This window comes from Euprymna scolopes, chromosome 45, assembly GCF_053919585.1.
Source record: "Euprymna scolopes isolate OS-2025 chromosome 45, ASM5391958v1, whole genome shotgun sequence".
In the NCBI taxonomy this organism is placed as follows: Eukaryota; Metazoa; Mollusca; class Cephalopoda; order Sepiida; family Sepiolidae; genus Euprymna; species Euprymna scolopes.
Genome location: NC_136526.1, coordinates 20,492,947 through 20,517,259, shown reverse-complemented (window position 1 = coordinate 20,517,259; position 24,313 = coordinate 20,492,947). Strand labels below are relative to the sequence as shown.

The 24,313-nt window shown below is 33.0% G+C and overlaps 1 protein-coding gene across 2 annotated transcripts in view; it reads right to left on the bottom strand.

Moving 5' to 3' along the window:
- Positions 1 to 24,313, bottom strand: part of LOC145269277 (retinal rod rhodopsin-sensitive cGMP 3',5'-cyclic phosphodiesterase subunit delta-like) — a 50,369-nt gene that overhangs the window by 17,655 nt on the left and 8,401 nt on the right. For both annotated transcript variants that reach the window (XM_080124959.1, XM_080124958.1), the window contains exons 2-3: positions 19,799 to 19,861; positions 1,205 to 1,230 (exon numbers count right to left, since the gene is read on the bottom strand). In XM_080124959.1, coding sequence (XP_079981085.1) covers positions 1,205 to 1,230; positions 19,799 to 19,861 — 89 coding nt within the window. The remainder of the gene's footprint in view (positions 1 to 1,204; positions 1,231 to 19,798; positions 19,862 to 24,313) is intronic.

Sequence of the window (24,313 nt, the reverse complement as noted above, 5' to 3'; positions counted from 1 at the left end):
TTGGTGTGTAGGCTATTCAGACATGTGGAAAACTTTTTAATCCATTTTCATTTGAAAAAAAGTGCTGCTAAGGAGTCAAAATTGAAAAATTAGTATGTGGGGGTTATTCGATTTTTATCTATTTGCTGTTTCATGAATGCGCATGCGTGAATAGTTCACATTACAGATTTCTTAGGTTAAAAATAAGTAACTTGAAAACATCTTTTAAATATTGTGTCATGCTGGTCTAATGGTTATTGCACTTGACTCATGGTTTTTAGATTTTGGTTTCAATCTTAGCTCGAGTATCTTTTTTTTTTTTTAAACTTACAAGTAATGACCTGTTTAGAAACAAAACATAATATTCGCATACACATATCTCAGTTTCTGTATTAAAATATTTATACAAATTTTATGACCGGGCAATGCCGGGCGGCTTACTAGTATATTTATAAAAGTAAGAATGTGCATGTGAAGACAATTCTCAACCTATCTACTAATCTACGGACATGAAATTACGATAGGGTATTCAGACGTGGAAAACTTTAATCGGTTTTCATCCGGAAAAAAGTGGAGCTTAGTGGTGAAAATTGAAAAATTAGTTTGTGAGGATCATCAGATTTTTATCTGTCAACTGTTGCACGAATGCGCTTGCGTGAATTGTTCACATATTAGATTCCTTATGTTAAGAATAAGTAGGTTTAAAAACACTTTTTAAAGCATGTGTCAAGCTGGCCTAGTGGTTATTGTACTTGACTCGCTGTCTTTAGGTTTTGGCTTTGATGTCAGCTCAAGTATTTTATTTTTTTTATTACAAGTAATGAACTATTTAAAAAAAAAAAAAAAAACAATGCTCGCATGCACACGTTTCAGTTTCTGTACGAATTAAAATGCATATTTTATGACCAGGCAATGCCAGGCGGTATGCTAGTATATATATGTATAAAATATATTTTTTTTATTATTTAATTATTTTGTTATTCCTAACAACAGTCAAGCTACACTGAAGAGGGGTATGGCCCCAAAACATGCATGTACGTAGATTACTGTTTTTAAAAAATAAATAAATAAATAAAATATTATTTGTCTGCATCCAAATAAAAAATGGGCGATCTCCAAAGTGGAGACGCTAACCATAATATCGTTAAAAAATAAAAAAAATCAACAATATATATATATATATATATATATATATATATATATATATATATATATATGTATTTACCTTCATGTTCAACACTTGGTAATGATCTGAAAGAATAGAGAAAAAAATAGGAATTAAAAATCAAATGGAAACATTAAATAATGTTAAAGAAAAATCAAATTTTTCTGCTCAATGTTTTCAGCAAAACTAATGAGAGTCTGCAATGTTTTTTTAATGTCACAAAAATCTGATTGCAAATTTAAATATACAAAGATATATAGTGAATAAAACTTATAATACATTTAGTTTAAAATATTTGGTTAACACCCAAAGTACATACTTTTTACTAGCGGGACCTGTGGAAATTCCACAGGGGACTGATGTTGGCATTCTGTAGATATTCAGTGAAAATTATATTATTGTAGCGATTTTGTTAAAACTGCAAAAGAATTTATCCAAGCTAGCAGAAACGCCCAGCATAACCAAGTTGTAAAAAACGCTTAAATACGATATTTTAATTCTTGCAGATTTTGTATACATTATTATAGAGTTAATGTTCTATCGATTTTTACAGATTATAAAGTTGCGATTTAAAAAATCAAAAAATATATCTATATGACTTGGGTTCATCATCTCGAATTGAAACCAAATACCAAATTTTATATATATAACTTTAGTTCTTTCACCGAAACCAAGACATGAAGAATTCTTGATAAAATTATTTTAAAAAATAGATTATTGGAGTGCCATTAGCTATAATTGAAAGCGAAACCAAAACTTATGAAGAATTCTTGGTAAAATTATTATTAAAAAAATTGATTACTTAAGTGCAATCAACTAGAATTAAAACCAAAACCAAAATTATGAAGAATTCTTAGTAAAATTATTTATAAAAAAATGAAATGACTTGAGTGCCATCAAATATAATCAGAAACCGAAACCAAAACGTATGAAGAATTCTTGGTAAAATTATTTATGACAAGAAATGAAAGTGCATAACAATTAAATGACGCGGATGTAAACGTGACACAGAAAATAACACGCACACTATCGTTTTAATATATAGATAATAAGAATTGGCAAAAAAGCATCTTTAAGAATATTTAAAATTTTGATTAAACAGATAAACAAGGTTAAGATGCAAATATTTTATTAAAAATCATTTTTTTTAAAAAATTTTTTAAAAATAATTTTGGAGAGTAAAATATTCATCAGAGAAGGAAAGAGTTTTTTCCATGACTCGTGTTGTGATATCGAGCTTCTGTGAGGATGATTTTACATGCTGTAGAGTGAATAAAATCTTTACTTTGAATTTTTTTAATCACAATAGTGTCATGAGAATTGGCAAAAAAGCTTTTAAAAGCATCTATAATCTATATATATAAAAGTGAAAATGTGTTTATGTTGCGTTTTTTTGTATTTCTAGTAAAGGCTTTTTTTTGGGGGGGGGGTCACTAATTCTTAGAACATTTTATATACTATCTAGATTGTAACATTTCCGATTTACGAAAGGAGGTCATGTCTATCTTTTATTTGAGCGATTTTTACACACTAAAAATTCGCGCTATTCTGCCGTCTCGCTTGTTTGTTTGGCTTTCTAGTATAAAACGAAACGAACAAAAGCGGAGGCAGTTTTCCGGCTTCGTGCCGGGGACGTCCAGAAAGCAATGAGCTTTGATCACTGTGTGGAAAACCCCTCATATCAGACAATTGCTATTCATTTGGATACCTGGGAGCTGGGCACGACCTCGTGGTGAAGAAAATAAATATCACGAGATTCATTTCATTTCTTTCCCGATTCCTGACCTAATTATCAGTAAGTCAACAGCTTTTGATTGACGTCGCTAAATTTGAACACTTTTCACTTGCTTTTTGTCGTAGCCAGGGTTGCAGAGTCGGAGTCAGAGTGAGTCAGAGGTTTTAGTCGGAGTCGGATTTCTAAATGTACTAGGAGTCGGAGTTGGAATTTTTTTATCCAGCTCTGACTCCTTAAGTCCCCCCCCCCCCCAATTTTTTTTAAAATGGTTTTCCTGTTTGGTTTTACCAGTTGTACAATTTAGCAGTTTTTATAATGTCTTGTTCTTAATTTTTTAGATATATCATATTTTGTACTGTCCTGCAATGCTTCTACTTCATCAAGATATTTTGGTTTATCGGATCACTGCAAATCTTGTCTGGACAGCTTTTTTCGCTTTGGTTGTGACGTCACACATGATCAATGAAAAGTCTGTCTTTGAGTGAGATCACTGTGGATAACAATCAGATTGTAATCCGAAAGTTATCCAGTTCCTGAATGGAATTTGGCAATTTGATTAGTCCAGGATCGATCCGCAATTATAATCTTATCCAAAAAAACAAAAATGGGTATAAATCAATTTGTGTTGCCACCATGTGACAACATTGTATATAACTAACTAATCTAAACAAAAATAGCTGATTATCGCTGAAACAGTGCATCCCAGTGATTTTTCTTTTCCTTCATTTTCGGTAGTTTATCACATTTTTCGTTAATAGAAATATGCTAGATTTTTGTTTTTGTTTTTCTTACAAATGTTTTAACATTTAAACATTTCCGTTCTCTTATTCTTTATTCTGCATATTGTTCGCTGTTTTTTTTGTTTTGTTTGTTTTTCAGATTTAAAAAAAGATATATTTAAACAGGGTTATTACGTTCGCATATTCTTTATTTTCCATTTTGTTTGGATTTATTCCACCCACACCTCTAAACACCCGGGAAGCGCTGGGTACCCTCGCTAGTTAAACATAATTCTATGCTATTTATTAGTAAAAATGAATGCCTGAAAATTTTCTGACTTCAATAAATAGCTGATGTTTATAGCCTCAGCGCAGTCAACATAAAAGATCAGAATTTAAATATTTTATTTTTTTGTAGTTTAGGGTGTTGTCGTTTAGAAAAACATAATGTTAGAAAATATCGGATTCAAAATTCTTTAATTTTGGACCACTTTCCATGGAATGAGCCAAATATACAACTTTCCCGAGTCTAGGCAAGTTGATTTAAAAATCAACCTACCCTAATACTGGTATGTGGAAGAATCTCAAAAACCCTACATATGTATTTATTTACGTTTTTATAGGTTTACAGAAATTGATTACTGAAATAAAGCAAACAATTTTTACATTTTGAATTAAACATCTTTTTTTTTGACAGATTTACAGAAATATATAATTTTTAAAATTAGTTACAAAATTTGATGCACCCACAAGATGGCTTCAAAACGTAAATCTGCCGTATTTGACCATTTTAACTTAACCAGTGATTTCAAGCATTATGTATGTCAGTGCATAACAACCCGAGACGATGAAGAAACAACTTGCGGTGTTGAAATTAGTGCTTCTGGTGGTGGTACTATCAAAGGCCATGCTCCTACTTGTGCTTCTAACTTAAAAAAGACATTTGGAGCGCTGCCATCCTAGCATCTTTAAACTTGTTCAATAGAAAGGCAAAGGCTCATCTAATACACCAACCACATGAAAATCTAAAACTTTGATTACTGAAAAGAACCCTACCACAGCATCTCTTACAAGTTTTTTTGTTAGTGATAAAGTGACAATCTCAATGACTCCAGCTGAATTCAAAAGATTATCGTTAAGATTATTGTTCTCACCAGCATTCCCTTGAGATTCTTTTCTCGGCCTGAAGTGTTAGCACTGATTGGTGAAGTGGCACGAAAATTAGGAGTGGCTCTAAACAGAGATTCCATAAAGAAATTAATAATTGGTGAATATGAGAGCCAAAAAGAACAGCTAAAGAAAAAACTAAGCAATAAGTTTGTATACTTGAAAATGGATGCATGCACACACCATCGTGTTAATTATTTTGCTGTTTATGTTAGGTATGTGGATTAAGGGAAAAATATGACTAAAACCTTGGCCATTAAAGACACTGAAGTCCAACATTCCAGTAACTTCTTAAAGCAATTGGTAAAAGAAGTGTTGCAAGACTTTGGCATTCAGAAAGACCATGTATTATGCATTGTCACAGATAATGCGTCTAACATGCTGAGTATGGTAAAAGAAACTGAATGAAAGAGAAGATTCTAGTGTTACAGAAGAATGTGCAGCAGAAATTCAGGAAGAACAGCCAATTGACTGGGATGACTTAACAGAGAAGAGGATTTTTAATTTCTTTGAAGGGTTTGAGGAGGCACCAAATTCATTGGATGCATTTGGTAATGTAGCAGCCTGCATTTCAGAAATTGAACACCAGCGTTGCTGTGTTCATACACACCAATTTGCAGTAAATGATGCTCTTAAAGAGTATCATTCCAGTTATCTGATAGCAAAAGTCAGAAGAGTTGCTATTTCAGCAAGAACTCCGAAGATTGATCCCATTCTTAAAAGTAGAGCTGGAAAAGGAGCCATATTAGACCAAGTAACTCGCTGGGGTAGTACTTACAACATGGTAAAACGGCTTGTTGAATTGAAGCCTATTCTTATCGATATGGCAAACCCAGATGTCAGTTTTTCAGAAGCACAATGGATTCAACTTAAAGAACTGGAAGACCTTCTTAAGCTTCCTTTTCAAGTGACAAAAAAGCTTCAAGAAGAGGACCTCACTCCAGGAATGTTCTTGAAAGAATGGAAAATGTTAGAACATTCCTTATCCAGGCGTGGTGCTTTGCTAGCAAGAATAATGTGCGAGTCAATGCGTCAAAGAGAAATACAACTGCTTCATAATAAAATCCTACTGGCTGGAGTATATGTAGACCCAATGAATAGAGTGTTGTTATCTGACACTCAGAAAGATAAAGCGAAATCGGCACTTTGTGATCTTGCTGTGAGGATTTCGGGCTTAAATTCAAAGGCATCTACTGAAGATCCAGACACTATTTCAACCACAGACTCAGAGGGAACCTGCGATGAAGAGGATTTTGAAAAGCTTTTGGATCAAGAAGATCATAAAGCAAGGTCAAAGCGGCGTAAGCTACAGGAAACAGCTAAAGCGCTATCTTCAGTGAATAAAGCCTTAGCAAGTTTCAAGCTAGACTTTCATGCTGCATTACAGCAAGTAGAACAACTAGATAGAAAGTCTAAGTTAAATGTTCATGAAGCTATAAAGCAGTACTCTGCGATAGTGAAAGAATCTGCAATGTTGGCAGCAGCACTTCCTCCAACACAAGTGAGTGTTGAACGTTTGTTTTCAGCGCTAAGGCTAATCAGGACAGACCAAAGGGCTGCAATGAAAGAGAACCTCACTGAAGCCATCTTGTTTTTGAGAGTAAATTATTAAATTCCTATTTGCAACTTTCAATTCTATAATTATAAATAAAGCCTATTTTTTATGTTTACAAATAAGACATTTTTATAGATTGATTTTTTTTCCTAATATTGTGATAGATTTATGAGAATGGACAAATGCAATAACATATGAGTTTTTTCGGGAGAGGGTACAAAGGAAAAAGAAAATATATAGCTTGAAGTGCAACTCCGCTATTATAGATTTGAATATGCTGATAGGCTGGTAAATGATCATGAGCATAAATAATACCATTGTGTATTATATATATATATATATATATATATATGTATATGTATATATGTATATGTATATATATATATATATATATATATATATATATATGTATATGCATATATATGTGTATATATATGTATATGTGTATATGTATATATATGTATGTATATGTGTATATATATATGTGTGTATTTATATATATATATATACATACATATATATATATATATGTATGTATATGTGTATATATATATGTCTGTGTATATATATATATATATACATATATACATATATGTATATGCTATTTCAATAATAATCAATCTATACTACTATAGCCCTTTATGACTTTTTCCTGTTTTACGTTTGATCCTCATTCCATAAAGGTAATATTATCTTTTAAAATATTATTCTCTGTATAATGTCTTTATCCCCCTCTTCTGATGAAAAGCGTTTCACTTCGAATGCCATAGCCTAAAGAGGTTTCTCTATCCCTAAATATTGTATTCTATTTTGAACTGATAGCATAATAAAATTTAATTGTAAACTTTTTATCCCTTTGTTATCTAAACTTATTCTATAAAGCTGGTTGAGTTTATATATGAGTATATTTATCGTGCAAGTGAATGTTAAACGTCGAAAATGATATACATGAAAAGTAATTATAAAATGCATGCTGAATCGATGTGGGAGGCTGGTATATGGATCTGCAAAATAGATTTTCACATAGGGTCAAGGAGTCGGAGTCGGGAGTTGGAGATATTAAAGGAGTCGGAGTCGGCATCCTAGTAATTCTAGGAGTCGGAGTCGGACTTTTACCATCCGACTCTGCAACCCTGGTCGTAGCGCATCGGTAAGATCTCAGGTCGCATCACGGGTCTGAACCTGTTGTCGTAGCGCATCAGTAAGATCTCAGGTTGCATCATGGGTTTGAACCTGCCTAATAACGCTTTTTTTTTCACATTCTTTTAGATCTCCAAACACCCCAGGCAATGCTAGTCTATAATATAAATCTCAACTGTCTGTTTAAATGTATGTATGTTTGTATGTCTGCCTAAAACTTTTGACAGATGACGGATTTTCATGAGATTGGTATTATTTTGAAGCTCGAAAAAAGTGACGTCTTTGCTGCTCACAAAACCGGAAGTGATGAATGTTTAAATTTAAGGGTAGTGAATCGAAAAGAGGGGATGATTTTCAAAAATATTGGTGAAAAAAGCGACCCCTCTTTATAGAAGAGTGCTCAGTTGAAGGTGAAGAAATTGATATTTTTAGCCAATTTTTCGATATTTATCGTCCAGAGAGTCGAGCTTCAAAACGATACCAATCCTGTGAAAATCTGTCGCCTCTGTCAAAAGTTTTAGACAAACATACATTTAAACAAACAGGTGAGATCTATATTATAGATGCTTTAAATAAAGTGTTCAGTTCAGTATTCAAGTTCAGGAAGATGCATGTAAAGACAGTCAGGATTAAAACATTGTGAAAATGACTGAGAAAACAGTAGAACCCAGGGAGACGGCATTAATCCGTTTCAGGGTTGGGATCATAAGGCAAAATCACTGTATGGCTGGACCTAAGCAAGATTTTATACAGTACATATTAAAAATTAACAAAATACAGTACAATTATAATACACGTGTATATAATCAAATAACATTATAAATAACACCGTAAGGTGGGGCAAATACTGTAACCAGGAGCCGAAAAAAACATTGTATTCCACATTGTAATCTGAAAAAAAAAAAAAACTGTATCTGAGTAGTCTAAGTACTACAAATAATACAAATAAAATATATAACTTTCAATATTACAAAAGAATTTTCTTAAAAACTTTGGAATAATATTCAGTTTTTTGTTTTTTTTTAATTCTCTAACCTAAAATTAAACGGAAAAATTTATTTGATGGTGAAAGTTCACCACAAAAGTTGAAAAAATAAAATGTGTAAAAGCTCAATCCAAATAAATCTAAAAAATTATAAAACTACATTTTTACATTAAAATCTTAATACAATTATTACTAATAATTAGCATGTGTAAACCTGGAGGTATTAATGTCATTTTATTTTCAATTTAAAATTTAAAAATAAGTGCATGACACAAAGAGAAGAAAAACAGAAAATACAAAATGTATTTTTTAAGCTAAAATAAAAATTTACAGTTACATTTTGAGTGTTTCAGATAAAAATTTTAAATTGTCTCCATAGTAATCATTTTTGTTACTGGAATAATTATCTCCATGAAGAAACTGGAGACAATTAAAACTGCAAGGATAAAAACTGAGAAAAGTTGATAGATTGAATCAAATACTGATTTTCCAGATGCATGGCTATTGAAGTCCGGCATTGAAAATCTGACCAGATAATTTTATTATATTTATGTCGTTTTTTGTTTCTGATAAATTTCATTCTTATTGTATAACTAGCGAAGGGTACCCGGCATTGCCCGGGAGTTTGGGGGGGGGAAAAAAAAAAAAAAAAAAGTAAGTATGATGATCGAACCCGAACCCTTGAGGCAAAGTTGTAAATTAAAGTGTGAAAAAAAAAAAAGTGCGATGTTAACCATTGCCCCACCGCGAGATGCTTATGGAAACACGTTTGAATTTAATTACTTGGATTTAGCAGGTGCCCGTTTTAAATGAGGTCAAGTTTTGACTGCGGGATAGTATTCATTTACTGCTGAACGCCCCCCGCCTGAAGATGTTATAGGAAAAAGACTAACCCACATGTGGCGAGCGACAAATCTTGAATATTTATCTTCCCGAAATTGAGCAAATTAAATAGACATGAGATATTCCGATTTGTATGTGATATAAAAGTTTTAAAAAGTTGTGAACCCAGCGACCGCTTCTCTGAAAGAAGCCTTTTGTAGACATACAGAAAAAGCGAACACACATGCAAACATTTTCGCTTTTATATTTATAGATTTACCATAGCAGTCACTAATTAAGTCATTTTTAACTCAATTTATATCCGTGGTCTAAAGCAGGGTGTCAACAAACCACGGGGCTCCGTGAGTGATGCTGAGGGGCTCTGGAAGCCCTTTCTTAAAGAGGATCAAATGCTTTATATGCAAAAATTAAATGGCTGCAGACATTTAATTTTTTATCGTTTTTACTGGAAAAAGATATGCTACATAAATACAAGTGTAAAGAGTTTCAGGATGGTTCATGAAAAAGAAAATAAAAAATTAACAAAAAATGCAACAAATTTTGATTAAGCAAAAAACAAAAATGTTATTTTAATTGAAATTCATTGAGATGAGTATTATTTGTTAATTTATTTATTTATTCCGGACTATTATCCTCATCTTCTTTAAATGTTGTTTCACAAGGTTTCGACCAACTATTCCTCTGGCCTTCGCCAGGTGGTAACCGAGACGGGATAGGAACTCTGAATCTTCCAACTGCATCCTCAGCAATTACTGCCTTCCATAGTTGTTGTCGTCTCACCACGTTTTTGCCCAACTAATCCTCTGGCCGGCTTTGGGTAGGATTGTCTTCAGACAATTCTCACCTGGAACCATAGAGATTCAATGTCTCTATCCATTGCGCCATGGATCTTGAAGTAATTGCCGAGGATGCAGTTGGAAGATTCAGAGTTCCAATCCCGTCATGGTTACCACCTGACGAAGGCCAGAGGAATAGTTTGCAGAAACGTTGTGAAGCAATATCTAGAGATGAGGATAATAGTCTGCAATCTATAAATATAAGAGCGAAAATGTATGTATGTATGTATGTGTGTTCGCTTTTTCTGTATGTCTACAAAAGGCTTTTTTCAGAGAAGCGGTTGGTCGCTTCACAACTTTAAAACTTTTTATATCACTTATAAATCGTAATATCTCAGAGTTAACAACGAAGCTCGCCTGTCTATTTAATTTGCTCGATTTTGGGAAGATAAATATTCAACATTTGTCGCTCGCCGCATGTGGGTTAGTTTTTTTCCTATAACATCTTGGGAAGCGTTCCCGCCCCGCAGTCAAACTTGACCTCATTAACTCATTAAAATGGGCACCTGCCAAATCCAAGTAATTAAATAAATTTAAATGTGTTTCCGTTAGCATCTCGTGGTGGGACAATCGTTAACGTCGCACTTTTTTTTTTTTCACACTTTAATTTACAACTTTGCCTCAAGGGTTCGGGTTCGATCCTCATACTTACTTTTTTTTTTTTAACCCCCCCCCTACCCCTGAAGTTTCCACACACACCTCCAAACACCCGGGCAATGCCGGGTACCCCTCGCTAGTAAATAAATAAAAACAAAAATGGTTGTAAACATTGTCATTAATCAGTGTTAAACTTTGAAATTAATGTTTTTCATATTTATTTTAGAAATTATTTTGTTAGTGCTCCATGAAAAACCTTTGTCTTGCTCAGGGGTTCCATGGTGTCCTGATATATTAGGTACAATATAATAATCCATAGAGATGATAATAAATACGTAATCTGCATGAATTAAAATAAATTTAAACATATCTTACGACCGGGCAACACCGGGTGGCCTGCTAGTACTATCTAAAAGTAAAAAAAACATACTCATTCTTTGACCCTAAACTGCTAGATTCCGTCAGGAAAGGGGTTCAGTCAGATTAAGTACTAACTGGAGGTAACTGATTGTTTTTTTACAGTTACTTCCCTTATACCAACTCATTCCTTGAAGAATCACCAAAAAGCATGTGTTTGTCCAAAAAGATGAACTGAGAAATAAGGGTTGAGTTATATTTTGCAATTCTTGTAGTGAGGTGTCGACGTCCTTCTACATACAGCATCTGGTACACAGTCACAGGGCCTCACATTAACACCCTAATGCACACAATTAAAGGGAAAAAACATGGAAGAAAAAGAGGGATAAAAGTTTTAGTAGAAATATATTACATTTTTGTCTTAAGCAACACCAGGTACTCTTGCTGGTTTTCAAATAATTCAATGATGAATTGCAAATAAAAATTCTCTATAATATAAATCTCACCTGTCTGTTTAAATGTATGCATGGATGTTTGTATGTCTCGCAAAAACTTTCGACAGAGATGACGGATTTCCACAAGATTGGTATCGTTTTGAAGCTCAACCTTTCGGATGACAAATATCGAAAAATTGGCTAAAAATATTAATTCCTTTACCCTTACCAAGGCACTTTTCTACAGGGAGGGGTCGCTTTTTTTCGCTGATATTTTCGAAAATCAGACTATCTTTTCGATTCACTAGCCTTAATTTAAACATTCGTCACTTCTTGTTTTGCAATGGACACAGCAGCAAAGACGTCACATTTTTTTTTTCACATTCTTTTCCTCCTTCATGGTACGGGTTCGAGCCTGCCTGCCTACTACTAGTTTTTTTTTTTTTTGTGAGCACAATTTTCCTTTTTTCTTTTTTTTTTTGCTAGAGTGGAGGTGTGCAACACCCTTATGCACACACATCCACTTTTTCTGCTTTCGTGTCACAGGTTGGAACCTGCTCAACTCCCTACATAGTATTCTTGCAACTTATGACCTCGATAGTAGTCCCCTACTTCAAAGTGGCACTGTGTCTTGTTTGGGGTGAAAAGAAAATTCCTAATCACAATAAAAATCCAGGTTGTCCTCAATGACTGTACATCAAAACAACATGACTTTAATGCAGATGTATCACATTTGAACCTTAATTCTTCCAGATTTTCATAAACAACTATCCTGAGAAAATTGTGTTGGATGGATATATTTGCAGAGGACACCATCCTCTAAGCTCGACATGTGGGTACAATGCAATAACTGAATTCTTAGAAAATAACCTCCAGTTTGTAGTTAAATCAGAACAAATATTAAATGGATGGTAACATTTAATGCTACTAAGACGAAGCTCCTTTCCTTTAATAATTATAAGACACTTACTCTGTGATACTATGAAGGTGACTCACGAGTCACTTAGTGCTGAAGGGGAACAATAGACAAATGTACAATGAAATAGGAAGTAGCAAACAATGAATCTGTAGGTATTTTTAGATTGAGCCTTTTAGATTTGACAATGACAATACAAGCCTACAGAACAGATTACAAGGGTAGCTTTAAGGTGGCCGAGGGTGGGGGCGATTTCAGATACTGACGCAGAGAGTTGACAACTAGATGTCATTTGCAGCAGATGGGAGCTGATAATGACAATGGTTGGGCAGTTTTTAGAGTTGACTGCGAAACAGAGAGCTAGATTACAACTGACAGATGAACGTAACACTGATAGAACGGAGAGAAGACACACAACTGTCAAATGTTTATTTTGTTTTAATATTCATTCTTGTAGACCCATGTGTGTTCTCAGTGACAGTCGCCAGTGAGAAAAATGACGATCAGGCCATAAGAAACAGTGAACAAAAAATACCACAGCACACAGGACTTTAGGTGCTCCCTTGACGCAAATACACCTGACCAATCAGAAACTCAGCTAAATCCCATCCATTCACTGTAGCAGTCTTCAAGTGCCGGAGAGCTTTAGATTCTTTCCTAAAACATATAGCCTTTGTTGCCTGCTTCCCTAACTGTACAAACACGCAGAAATTTAAATGTAATGTGAACAAACATCTTGCTGCACAATTTTTCACCTAGGTGCCCTTTTGTAGCTCCTTATTTCGCTGTAGCAACAGGTTTTGTTTGAGATGAATAAAACTAAGTGATATATCTCTATATTTACTAGTACATAAAAGGAACTTTGTGTATGTGAGTTCATTTCCTATGGACTTGAAAACAGCTGGGCCAGTTTATATGAAATATCGCACAAAGGTTCTTTATGTGCCAGTCAGTGTTTTAGATAGAGAAATTCCTGTACAAAACCTAAGTATTGATAATCGAAATAACTCGAAATAAAGAACAGGCAATTTTGACCAAAGCCTAACATCACAAGTGCATTTAAGTTTTATTACACACAAGCCGAAAGGCCTGACATAAAATCAACAGTAGGTTCTTTAACATGACAGGGGTGTATCAAAAATGAATGTTTCTGTTTAAAGCATAATTGCACCATAATACTTGATTTTTGCATTTTAAACTTAAATTCAAGCCATTACCACTACACAACCAGTAATGCCAGGCATATAAAATCAACAATAGATTCTTTGATATGACAGAAGCGCGTTCAAAATGAATTTCATTGTTTCGAACATGATTGAAGCATGATACTTAACTTTTGCATTTTAGGTTTAAATTTAAAAAAAATTTTTTTTATCAAAACAATATGTATGTTCCAGTGCAATGTTGACTATAATATATTTGTATATTTTGGCAGCAAGTCATTATTCAAGCACATCTGGATATCTTTTCGATTCACCGAGCAGTCTTTTTTATTTCAGCTGGTATATTGTATATAATGGCGTCCAAAGGTTGTTGTTCAGCCATATTCTTCTCAAGTGATTTCTATCGGTGCATCTGATCGTCGTCAGGAATGATTGTTGTTGTTATCCTTTCCTTTTTCTTTGAGGCTTGGTGTATTTATAGTTTTTTTTATTTCTTTATTTTTAATTTTTTTTATTGGTTATAAAGGTGAATGCAGGATGAGTAGGGGCAAATTATTTTATTTTTTATTTCGATTTTCTTATTTTATAGTTTATTTATTTAGTTTTTTGTTAGTTATTAAATACTGTTAGTATATTTGTCCCGGTTAAAAATTATATATATATATATAAGCGAGATAAGACACTGATAGAATTCAGATGAAAAATCCTGATAGATATTACTTGAAGTAATATTTCAAGGAGATCCTAGCCAAAAAGGAAAAGCTCAATATTTAAGAATAGAGCAATATATAAGTTTCGTGGTTTAATTTTAAATTCTGAAAAAAAAACAACATATAGAGGCATATATTCGATTTAAGAATTTATTGCTTGAGAAAGGAATATATAGAAGGGGTTATTTTAATTTCCTTAATCCATGGATTTTCAACAATGGGTCATATCATCAGAGGAAATGAAATGCAGTTAGTAAAATGTTCAGCTGTGAATGGACGCTATTTTGCTTTTCAGCACAATTATTGAAAATAGTTTTTTTGAGTGGTTGTGGATAATTATATGGAAAAAATTATACGAATTTTCTCCATATAATTATCCACAACCACTCAAAAACTATTTTCAATAATTGTGCTGAAAAGCAAAATAGCGTCCATTCGCAGCTGAACATTTTGCTAACTGCATTTCATTTCCTCTGATGATATGAGCTATGTGAAACTTTCTCCAGGTGTCCCGCAATGGACTCCAAACTAGAGCAGGTAATTGATTGGATTGAAAAATGGGTGATTTCACCGATTTTGATGACAAAAAAAAAAAAATATAGGAGTGTGAAATATTCATTGATCATCATTCAATCCTGGGCAACATCGGGTCTCCTTACTAGTATATATATATATATATATATATATATATATACACAATTACAAGAACCTAAGCTAATTAAGGAGTAATATATTCAAGTGGCTTTTTTATAAAAAAGTAAAATCTTTTATCAATTTGTTTATCAGAAAGACCAAATATAAGTCAGACAATAGTTTTACATCCTGCGACCACCCACCCCCACCCCGTCATAGGCATGTTTGCAGTTGATTTGCTATTAATGAGGCACTCAATAGAATAGGAAGTTCTGTATTGGCTGCACCCATGAGGAAGAGAAAGAAACAGGTTTTCATTTGGAGGAGACATGCTTATCAGATCCAACAATAGCCATGAATCACAGCAAGATTAGCGCATGACAAAGCCATGTACAACTTTATTCAGGTTTTTAGTTACTATATTACCAAAGATTGTCTCGCAGGTTTTTTTAAAAATCTTTTCTCATAAAAGATGACTTAATTTCTATCTTTAAGAAAGTCATGTCTTATTGATCATCTTTTAATACCAATTTCAATATAATATATATATAATATTTTTTGAATAAATATTAGCAATTATTTTTATATCTATTTACAATAATATTTCATACTTACAATCATCAGTGTAGGAAGTGATAATTACTACGGCTGTGACAACAGAATATTCTTTTCATTCTTTTGACTCTCGGGAATATATCCGACACAGTTAGACACACTTAATCAACCAAGAACCACATCCGTCTATATAAAAACATAAGATATTAATGGATATATACTCAAGAGTCAAAACAATGAAAATAATATGCTGTTGTCACAGCTGTAATAATTACTGCTGGTCGGTATCACAAAGTCAGCCTTGGCTTCATAGGCTAGCATTCTACTTCAAGGTCACCGACAATTAACATAATCATTAAATATCTTGTTGATAGCTAAATACTTGAGGCTTCGCTAGGGCTATCAAGGGTATTTTTTATCGTGACGCCATCACTAGACGGGGTACCTACCATTGCTGAAAAGGAGTTCCATCTACCCTCGAGAGAAGGATAGACAGCACCAGTTTCTCAACCTGGTATTTTACCTCGCGGTATATATATATATATATGCATAAACAAAATAGAGATTTGCACAATAAATAGATGGCTAATTCATATACAGGATGTCCCATCCCCCAAAAAAATAAAAGTAAAAAAAAATAAAATAAATCAAATAAAAACTACCTGACTTGTCCACCAAGTTTCAATTATAAATGTGCAACACTTATATGCATCCCTGGATAGGATGTGCAACATTGGCAATAACTCTGACGCACTCCTCTCGACACCACTAATTTCAATTCAGGAATAGTCTAGATATCGTTTTGATAGGCATTTCTTTTTATATAACCCCACAGAGTAATAGGTTGGGTTATTCTCCAGTAAATGTAAACCCCTTCTAGGAGCACACTTACAGATGAAATGGTAACCAGCAATGCCCCTCTATATTATTGAGTTTTATTTGACTTTGATACTCAAAAATGAGAAACCGAAATGTGTAAGAACAAAATGTTTTCAGATCTTTTAAATATAAGCTGGTATTTAAAGCTTCCAAAGATTGAAGTGTTCAATCGTAATCAAGCAATACATTTGTTTGATTGTATATTAATCAAAAAGAAAAAAAATCACTCATTTAAGAAAAAAAAAAGTCTTAAGTAATGAAAATGAAACATTAAAATCATACCATATAATTTAATTTGAATGTGTTGATATATCTGTCTCTTTCCATTTCATCTTTGAAAAGAGGGTCTTGAAAGTCTATCAGGGAAGAGTTTTCACTTTGACTAAAATAGAACTATTAAAAGATAAATTTCATGGAAACACAGGGTATCCAAAAAGTCACTGAAGGGTTTTGAACTTTGATAGATTATTTTTGATGATATCTTTCTGTAATTTTAATGCAATCTGACCAAGACATTGAGAAATCTAAAAAAAAAAAACAAATGCAAAATTAAAATAATTTTTATTTATGAAAAATAACGTCTTAAATGTTGCCCATTTTCAGCTTTGCATATTTGTGCTCTTGGAAAACATTATTCATGACAGATTGCAGAATCTCTGGATTGCAGTTGGATAGCGATTTAACTTTTTCTTATGGGGAAAGAAAGAGTCTATGTTAACAAAACCCAAACCCTGCAAGAATTGAAGGAAAACATCCGGAACGAAATAAGGAAGTTAAACCACAATCTAGAGATTCTGCAATTTGTCATGAATAATGTTTTGGAAAGAGCACAAATATTTGAAGCTGAAAATGGGCAACATTTAAAAAACATTAGTTTTCATAAAGATTGTTTGAATTTTGCATTTTGTTTCTTTAAATTCCTAATGCTTTATTAGTCAGATGGTGTTAAAATTACAGAAAAAGATCGGCCTAAAAAAAAGTTTATTCATTATTAATCTGTTTTGTAGAATGTTTATTTATTGAGTGATTTTGAATCACATTATTGATGACAATATACACATAAAGGCTGTCCAAAAAGTCACTGAAGGGTTTTGAACTTAAATAGATTCTTTATTTTCGATATTTTTCTGTAATTTTAACACAATCTGACTAAGACATTGGGAAATTTAAAAAAAAAAAAAAAAAAAATGCAAAACTTAAACAATCTTTATGAAAAATAAATGCAACTCATTTTCAGCTTTTCATATTTGTGCTCTTTCCTAAAAATTATTTTGCAGAATCTCTGGATTGGGATTTAACTCCTTTATTTTGTTCCTGATGTTTTCCTTCAATTCTTGCAGGATTTAAGGTGTCCAAAAAGTCACTGCAAGAATTGAAGCAAAACACCCGGAATGAAATAAGAGAGTTAAATCACAATCCAGATATTCTGCAATCTATCATGAAAGCACAAATATGCAAAGCGGAAAACGGGCAACATTTAAAAGACATTTTTTCATAAATAAAAATTGTTTGAATTTTGCATTTTTTTATTAAATTCCTAATATCTTAGTCAGATTGTGTCAAAATTACAGAAAGATCTCAAAAATACGGAATCTATTTTAGTTCAAAATCCTTCAGTGACTTTTTGACCACCCTATACTTAACATTTTGACTTAGTCAAAAATAATCCTTCTCGGGGCGGATGGATTCATGCCTCCCCCTCCCCTTACGTTTTTGGCATCTTCTCTCCATCTTTTCGCAGCATCAAGTTAAGAGTAATCAAATCCCAATGTGCAAATGCAAATTATGTTTTTAAATTCATTGAAATCTGACATATGCAAACCAACTTGATTTGCATGACTGCATATCGGGACTCGACGTCTAACTCCATAACTCATCTCTGATAACGCCGGTATTTGTAATCAATGGAATAGTGTTCAAATCATCACTCATAACACATGATTTAAACATTTCCTTAATCTTTAAATAGCATGCCAGGCAAAAGCAGGCCCTTCTATGATAGGAATAAGGGAACCACTTTCACCACTCGATCCAGGTTCAGGATCATTATGTCCACCACAATCTTCTAAACACATATGTAGCAGCAATCATTTATTTTCATATATAAATCTTTCTTTTGCAAGTTCTTAATATCTTCGAATAGAAAGAAAATTTTTGTTTTTAACTTTGCAGAACATGATTAAGTTTTGTAAAGCAAAAGGAAAAAATAACATCAATGTTTGGTGCATTTTTGATCAGGAAACCAATATCTTCAGACAACCTGATCTGGTAGCACTAGATGCACTAACAAGTATTACCACTCCAGCCCAAAGTAGACTTGGGAGCAACGGTAATTAAGAGGCAACTTCAATCTTCCACAGTTCACATATGGAGCCTCACCATTGGAGCTCAGGACCCAGGAATTTTGTGTTGTTATAAACAAATAGCCGTGTGATTTAAAAAAAAATTTTTTTATTACATTTTCACCCCAAACAAGGCACATTGCCACTTTGAAGTAGGGGGCTATTATCAGCAACCTAAGCTACAGGGGTACTATGTAGGGAGTTGGCAGCAAGATGTCTGTTCACATTACACTTGAACTTCTGCATGTCAGTAGAGTTGGGGAACCAGGGACCCAGAAGGGAGTTCCAAAGTCTAGCAGTTCTGGGGAAGAAACTACTGGAGTAGAAGGCTCTCTTACATCTAGGGATCTCTGTGTAGGGGTGGGATTTAGCTGGTTGTTGTGTTTGTTGGGGGTATTTATGTCGAGGGGGTACAAGTGCTTGCAGTTCATCAGAGCATTCTCAATTAAAATACTTATAGAACAGGCAAAGGGATGCAACATTTTGTGGATGGAACAGAGGCTGAAGCTTAGATGACAGTTCAGGACCTACCAGGTTGGTGACTCTCTTTTTAACCTTGTCTAGGAGTGAGAGGCTAGTAGCAGATACACCAGCCCAAATATGACAACAGTACTCCATACATGGGCGAATGGTGGCCTTACAGCGGTACAGTATACTTTCAAGCGTTAGTAGCTTTCTAGAACGGTAGAGAGAGCCTACCTTCTTTGCAGCGATCCTGGCAATGCTCTCAATGTAATTGTTCCAACTCATGTTTTCTGTGAATGTTAGGCCAAGGAGTTTAAAAGAAGTACTTTGGTGAATTTTTAGATGATGTTTCAGTATATGTGAGCAGTTTAAAGATAAAATTCTGAATTACTGACCGGTATCAAACTTTGAATGAAGTGGCAGCAACCAACATTATTTTACCTACGACCTTTTTTTTCACCATACTTGTTTATTTCTTTCCTCTTTCTCTTCTTTGGATTGTGAATTTGGCAGAACGTCTGTAACTTAATTTTAATTTGATAGATTCCTGTAAATACATGTACATGGAAAACAAACATTCATGCAATAGTTCGGAAAAAAACAAAAAACAAAAAAGAACTTACAGATCATCACTGGATTGCCACAAGATTTTCCCAGAATCTGCATCACGAAGGTTCATCCAATGTCTGATTATGAGTTAAGGCAAAAACAATGAGACATGAAATAAAATTGAACTATAGGAGTTGGCTTTGAAGACTATTTCAATGCAGTTCATGGGAAACACTGGATATGAGTTACCATGTAAAAGAATGACAATATCAGAAGGAATTTTCAACAATTTCCAATTATATTACACTTATTTGCCAACACAATGTGTCATACAAGATGGTAGGTTCAATGTCCATAACCGGTGTGTGTGTATATAACTGTTTAACGATACAGAGCTTATACATTGCTTTAAACAAAATAGCTGGCAAAACCACAGATATACTTCCGACATCGGTTGTATCGATTGGTTTCCTAGATGTGAATCCAATGAAACTCATGTGATTATTAAAGAGCGCTCAATGCAGAACAGAACTGGTATATAATAGTCAGTTTATTATACAGAATTGGGACTCCACTGAAACATATACGCACATATGTAACCAATAATGTTTGTATGATAAACAGACTTATATATATATATATATATATATATATGGTCTTATTTGTAGTATTCCGAATTTTACTGGTTTTATATAATTCAGTACTCATTCATGCACCAATAAATTTTAAGCCAAAAAGAGATGACTGAAACTGTAAGCTACAAAAATATATTTCATAATTGAGCATTCATATAGCATTCAGAAACGATGAAATACACTATTTGTTACTATCAACCCATTCTTTGAAGTCTTGGTTTTTGTTAAAACAATATATAAAATAAAATAAAAATTACAATTAAATTTACCAAAATGATCCAAGGTGGTAAAATTAAAGTATATTATAAATATTAAAAAATTAATATTTATAAAGTAATCTCAGCCAGATGTAAAAGCTCGATAAAACCAAATAGGAGATAGAGCTTATAATATGAGCAAACAGTTAATAAAACATGTTAAAAAACACTTTGAAATGAGTTAAAACATATTTAATCTGAAAAGGAAACACTTGATAAGTGGATAGTCTTAATCCGCGGAGTTTCGAAGAAATACTTTCCTTCTCATCAGAGGGTAGGAATTAGCAAAATGCGGGATCGGATTTTGCATGCAAAAGTATTTGATGAAACAACAAGTAAGTCAAAGATCTTACTTGATAACAAAAAAAAGTGAAGCAGAAGGAATATGGTGAAGAAAAGGTGATTACAGGTGAATGGATCGTCTGGTGGAAGATAAAAAATCCAGTGACGGTAAAATCCAAATATATAACTTCAAGAAAGTTAATTTAATTTCCATTAGCACAAGTAAAATCCAAGGAAATCCCGTAATTGGAAGATGGTCCAAAATAATCCAAAGGCAGAAATCCATGGAATAATTCACAAAAATGTGTACAAGTGAAAAAAAGGAAAAAATTCCAATAATATTAATAAAAGAAAAATAAGATATGCTTTTCACACGACTGCCGAGACATAATAATTTATATATATATATATATATATATATATATATATATTTTTTTTGTTATCAAGTAAGATCTTTGACTTACTTGTTTCATCAAATACTTTTGCATACAAAATCCGATCCCGCATTTTGCTAATTCCTACCCTCTGATGAGAATGAAAGTATTTCTTCGAAACTCCGTGGATTAAGGACTATCCACTTATCTAGTGTTTCCTTTTCAGATTAAATATGTTTTTAACTCATTTCAAAGTATTTTTTAACATGTTTTATTAACTGTTTGCTCATAAATATATATATATATATATGGACAATATATATATATATATATATGGACAATTTTTGAATATATATATGGACAATATATATATATATGGACAATTTTTGAAAAATCGTTACGAATTTGATTATTATTAGAAATTTAAAAATGCCAAAACAATGTTTACTTTTTTAAATAAATTTCATTTGTCTTAAAAATATGAGACAACTTTTAGCTTTATAAGCCCTTGTCAATCAAATTAAAATTTTTTTAAATTATTCTTACTATTTTTCGTTAGAAATAAAAAAAACCTTGTGAATAGTAATCCAATGTGTATTGATTTGGATGATCTAAGAGGCTTACGAGGTGATAAGATCAATAAGCTAGCCCGTATCTTCAAGATGAATAAAATTTATTACCAACAAAAAACATTTTAGCTTTCTTTAATCTATATAAATAAAACAGTAGATGTATGTGTGAAAATATTTAACCAATAAACTTTCAAACTACTGATTACAGAACACTGAAATAGGAAATAGTAATTATACAATAAGGAAGGTTTATAACAAGTAAAATCTTTGTTTGGATGGATAAATAACACGTATAGAAATATGCTGACATATTGAAATGAAAAAATGTTCATTTCAACTTGCAGACATTACTGTTACTTTTGCGTATGCGCAAATTCATTCATTACTTGAAGCGGTTTAATCTTAAATCTGTATCTATCTGTTGATAGCTCAAATAGTAGCAAGTACAGCTAGAGTACTAAATATTTTGCTTTCGATTCTACGTGATGTCACCAAAGTCATTTTTTAAAACTTTTGAAATCACTTTTTTTTTTTTTTTTTTTACATGGTAGTCACCACTTATCAAGGCCCAGAAGCCACTCGGGGATAAGGGTTATTGCGTGTACAGTAATCAATTGGATAATATCGTAGTAATCGTTAGTAATGGAGATTTGATAAAGTGTCTTACTTAAGGGGGCGGTTCATCAGAAATTTGTTTATGTTGGACTTGAAAACATCCAAGTTGTAATAAGGTGGAAAACAGGCAAACGGAAGAGAATTCCACAGGAATGCACTTCTAAGAAAGAAGGTTTGCTCATGGAATCTACGCTTTGATTTAGGCACAGATAAAGAATGGGGAAAATTATTGACAGTAGTTTCAGCTAGACGGGTGTCTATCGTGAAAGATTGATGAAGCTGAAAATGAGTTACATTTATTTTTCATAAAGATTGTTTAAATTTTGCATTCCTTTTTTTTTTCAAATTTCCCAATGTCTTAGTCAGATTGTGTTAAAATTACAGAAAGATATCATTGAAAATAAAGAATCTATTTAAGTTCAAACCCTTCAGTGACTTTTTGGACAACCTTTATGTGTATATTGGCATCAATAATGATTCAAAATCACTCAATAAATAAACATTCAACAAAACAGATTAATAATGAATAAACCTTTTTCATTAAGCTGAAAGAAAAAAGAAGTTACCAAAAAAAAAAAAAAAAAAAAACATTTTAAATGTCAACCTTTTTTCTGACCATTTTCAATTATTCATGTGAATATCCATGATGAAACAAACACACACCAACAAAATCAGACGCAGCAAATTAACGAAATGAAATTCTAAAACCATATGCATTGTTTGACGACAATATACACTTCCCACATAAACGTTTTATTGTTGTCTTTGTTTCGTAAATTCTATCCATACCACCACAGACTCATGGAAAAACAATTCTGTGAACAAAACCTTTATCTCTACTTATATATAAAAGACACTGTGTGTGTGTGTGTATATACACGTGTAAGAGTTCTTTCCCTATGGACCCCGAAACGGCTGGGCTGATTTTTTTTATTTTTTTCTAATTTCACACAAATGCATGTGCTGGAATGTTCTAAGATATGTTTTGTATCAGAAAAAGATGATCGAAAAAAATCGGATCAAAGAAGGAAATCCAATTGTGACCAACTAAAGCAGCTGTTGAGATAACGTGAAAGCATCTGTGCTGATTATTGAGAGGCGTGGAGAGCATTGGAAATCTAGGGAGACTTGTCACCCAGACTCCAAGAAACATTGCAGATCATTGTCAGTGAGCGGTCGCCGCTGATGGACTGTGTGAGAACTCCTTGCAAGTGAATAATAATCTTTTGTATGAAGAATTCAGTTGAAAAACATGCACTTGAAGAAGACAAGAGGTTTGGGTTAGGGTTGTGAATATGACAAGAAGAATCTAAATAATCAGAAACAAAAGATGTAATAATAATCTCACTTTTTTTAAAAACGTTCTTTCCCATGATTTTTCTTCAACAGAATCATTTTCTTAAATGACGTGCAGAATAATGTACCATTTTCTACACATAAAAATTTTATTACACATATAACTAGCAGATTACCCAGCATTGTTCAGAAATGAATACGGATGACTCCTCTTCTATTCCATATTTGAGAGTATAGCCACTGAGACTTAGGGTTAGTACGCATTTTCTTGTGTACTGCTGGACCTGTGAACCAGGATTCGACAAATACGCCCAGAGGTTATATCACAAGTGTAGCCACAGGGTTTTAGGATTATCCATTGCATTTAGGGACTGGAGAGGGCCTTGTTACACTGATTGGTCCTGTGAAGCAGAATTGGGCAAACAGGCCACCTCGTCAGGATACGTGACAATGTGTTTATGGGCTTACGCAAGATGATCGTGTTACACTGGTAACGACTCCTGTTCCCATCCCATATTGGAGGTGGATATATTATAAAATGGATAATAATGCAGACAG